The 3,288-nt window shown below is 48.3% G+C and overlaps 1 protein-coding gene across 4 annotated transcripts in view; it reads left to right on the plus strand.

The window, feature by feature from the left end:
- Window positions 1-3,288, plus strand: part of ST3GAL3 (ST3 beta-galactoside alpha-2,3-sialyltransferase 3) — a 239,790-nt gene that overhangs the window by 229,737 nt on the left and 6,765 nt on the right. For all 4 annotated transcript variants that reach the window (XM_018558973.1, XM_018558971.1, XM_018558974.1 and 1 more), the window contains one exon: window positions 1,163-1,309. In XM_018558973.1, the coding sequence (XP_018414475.1) occupies window positions 1,163-1,309 (147 nt within the window). The remainder of the gene's footprint in view (window positions 1-1,162; window positions 1,310-3,288) is intronic.

Genomic DNA, 3,288 nt, shown 5'->3' on the forward strand with positions numbered 1-3,288 from the left:
ATTAATCGGCCATATGTCACCATGCAAAGCTGCCGATGAGCCCCAGGCAGACAGATAACTAACTCCGCATCTCATTCACTTATCCCAGCAAGCCAGCCAGGCAGCGCAGATAATCATATTAATCTTCCCCGAGCCATTAGATCACAATCACAGGGCCGGCGGAGGGAGGACAATCCATCACTTCACAAATAGCCTTCATCGGTCACTGTACACCCAACCCGCTCGGCGGGGGCTACGTGGGGGCCCGTTTAGTAAAGGGGCCGAATGAATTATTATAGAGGAGACGTTCTGGGCCATTGACCTGCTCATTTCACCTTCTTACATCGGAAAGTATCCCAGCCATCGCTGTAGGGCAGGTGCCAGCTCCAATTCATAGACCTTTTCTCCAATTTTGTACTGGAAATTTTGGCAAGAATTTTTGTAGATGCCGCAATTCGGCGCGGCGGCTTTCTGTGTCAGGCCGGAAGTAGAATTAAACTGGAACTTTTTTTTTTAGAGAAACAGAGCACAGTGTAGAATGTAAAGCAATCATTTAGCCTAACATTCCATTGTAAGAGGGACTTCACTGATGCTCATGAGTCATTTAAAGCCAAATGCACCCTTTAAAACCACCAAAAAAAACACTTTGCATTCACCTTCACTATTGACTCCAATGGATTTTAGCCAAAATAGCACCCCAAAACTTCCCTAGTAATGAGCAAGTTTGGCTGCCCCTGCCCCTACGTACATAAATATATATAAAGCCCACCTCTGGGCCAAGCTCTACCCCCCTCCCACCACTTCCATCCATTTACCAGTCACTACAATGATACATAACTTCAGAAGAGTTTGTTATACTCGCCTAACTCCCTGGAGTGAGGACCGGTCAGTCCAGCGCTGCAGTCTATGTCCATGCTCGCCGCTCACCTTTTAGTGATGTCATCACTCCCGGAGCTTGAAAGGACCCTGCCACTGGAAAGCCAACAAACAGTGTCCATGTCAATGTGGAAACCCAACGAAGAACCCTTCTACCCTGCTAGGAAGAAGATAACCCATAGAGAAGGGCATGCAAGTGCTTTGAGCTGATCTTTTTTTACATGTATATCTGATGAAGTCTTTGTAAATACTTCACATGTGCCTCCATATACACGGCTCCTTACTTGTCTCTCTTTCCCATGCGCAGAACATTCCGACCCTGGGCAGCGTGGCGATTACGATGGCACTTCACAACTGTGACGAGGTGGCCGTGGCCGGGTTTGGCTATGACATGAATCTCCCTAACGCCCCTCTGCATTACTACGAAACAATCAAGATGGCTGCCATTAAAGAGGTAACAAAAGGAGGGCCAGATATTGCAATCATCGCCTGTTATTACCGGACCGTGCGTTGCCGCCGCGAGGCAGGCGGCGGCGAGGGGGAGCTTTGTAGCGGACTTTTCTGATAAAACTTCCATCACAGAAAGAAGCCTATCTATAAAACACGGGGGTTAACTCTGTCATGGAGTTCGTTGGACTTGTTGTGTCACCAGGGGGGAAGGGGCAACTAACAGGCAGGACAGGGGTGGTGTCCACAGTCAGATAGTTGCAAAGTCAGCAGGCTGATGGTCAGATCGGGTGCAGACTGATCCAGACGGGCAGACAGAGCACAGGCTGATAGAGCGGGTGCAGACTGATCCAGACGGGCAGACAGAGCACAGGCTGATAGAGCGGGTGCAGACTGATCCGGACGGGCAGACAGAACACAGGCTGATGGTCAGATCGGGTGCAGACTGATCCGGACGGGCAGACAGAGCACAGGCTGATAGAGCGGGTGCAGACTGATCTAGACGGGCAGACAGAGCACAGGCTGATAGAGCGGGTGCAGACTGATCCAGACGGGCAGACAGAGCACAGGCTGATAGAGCGGGTGCAGACTGATCCAGACGGGCAGACAGAGCACAGGCTGATAGAGCTGTGCAGACTGATCCAGACGGGCAGACAGAACACAGGCTGACAGTAGCCGAGGTAACAGCCTGAGGATCAGGGTGAGCACACTGCAAATGCAATCCAAGCAATTGACAGAAATAATCCAGGGCGTGAACAGTCAGACAAACTTGAATCCAGGCCATGAGCAGACAACCTACCACCACCCTGTTCATCAGGCTCAGGCTGAATGCCCAGCAGTCTAGTTGAGCAATGCTGATTAGGGCGAGTGTGCACTGAGCTTTAATGATCAGTAGACGGTGAAGGCTCCATTTGCATTTCAGTCAGTTTTATTTATTTATTACAGGTGTTTATATAACGCCGACAATTTACGCAGCACTTTACATACTACACATTCACATCAGTCCCCGCCCTCAAGGGGCTTACAATCTAATGTTCCTATCTCACATACATACATAGAGGGCCAATTTTCTTTTTTTTTTAGAGAGGAGCCAATTAACCTTCCAGCGTGTCTTTGGAGTGTGGGAGGAAACCGGAGTACCCGGAGGAAACCCACACAGCACAGGGAGGACATGCAAACTCCATGCAGAGAGTGTCCTGGCCGGAATTTGACCCCAAGGGACTCCCAGTGCTGCAAGAAAGCTTTGGGGGAGGGTAGGATTGGTAAGGCCATAAACCCCGGAATCCTACTGTTGGTGTTATTGTCCAATCATCTAGTAGTGGTGTTTATAAGGGGTGTCTGGATTTTGGGATGGCCTCTTCTACACACCAAAGGATTCCCACAGTTACCTTGGATCTATAAATGGATCTGAGATTGAAGCGTCGCACCACGAGTTAATAGTCCAGATACAAATCTATTCCAATGTAAAATCAGGTGAAAGAAGCCAACGCGTTTCCAGGGCCAATACTCACCACTTCATCAATAGGAAACAATGTATACACTATATTAGCCACAGGCTGTGCAAATAACTGCTGGCAAACACTGGGGTTTCATCACTCAACTGGTTACTATACCATATACATTGTATCATCAGTCTGTATACATTGTATCATCAGTCTGTGTACATTGTTTCCTATTAAAGCTGTGATGAAGGGGCGAGTATTGGCCCTGGAAACGCGTTGGATTCTTTGTATAGTCTTTCACCTGATTTTACATTGTAATAGATTTGTATCCGGACTCATAACTCGTGTTGTGGCTCTTTAATCTCGGATCCATTTACTAACAATGGAAAGCTGGCGATGGTTCTAAACGCCTCTCACCCCTCCATCCAAATATAGAAGAAACTCTTGGCTTGTAGTTGGGCTTTTGGGAAGTAATTTATATGATATTATACAGGTTTTCCTCTACCCCGGTTCACCTCTCTACATTCTTCAGAGCCCCCCCCCC

Source organism: Nanorana parkeri, unplaced genomic scaffold (assembly GCF_000935625.1).
Source record: "Nanorana parkeri isolate BGI_ZX_2015 unplaced genomic scaffold, ASM93562v1 scaffold371, whole genome shotgun sequence".
In the NCBI taxonomy this organism is placed as follows: Eukaryota; Metazoa; Chordata; class Amphibia; order Anura; family Dicroglossidae; genus Nanorana; species Nanorana parkeri.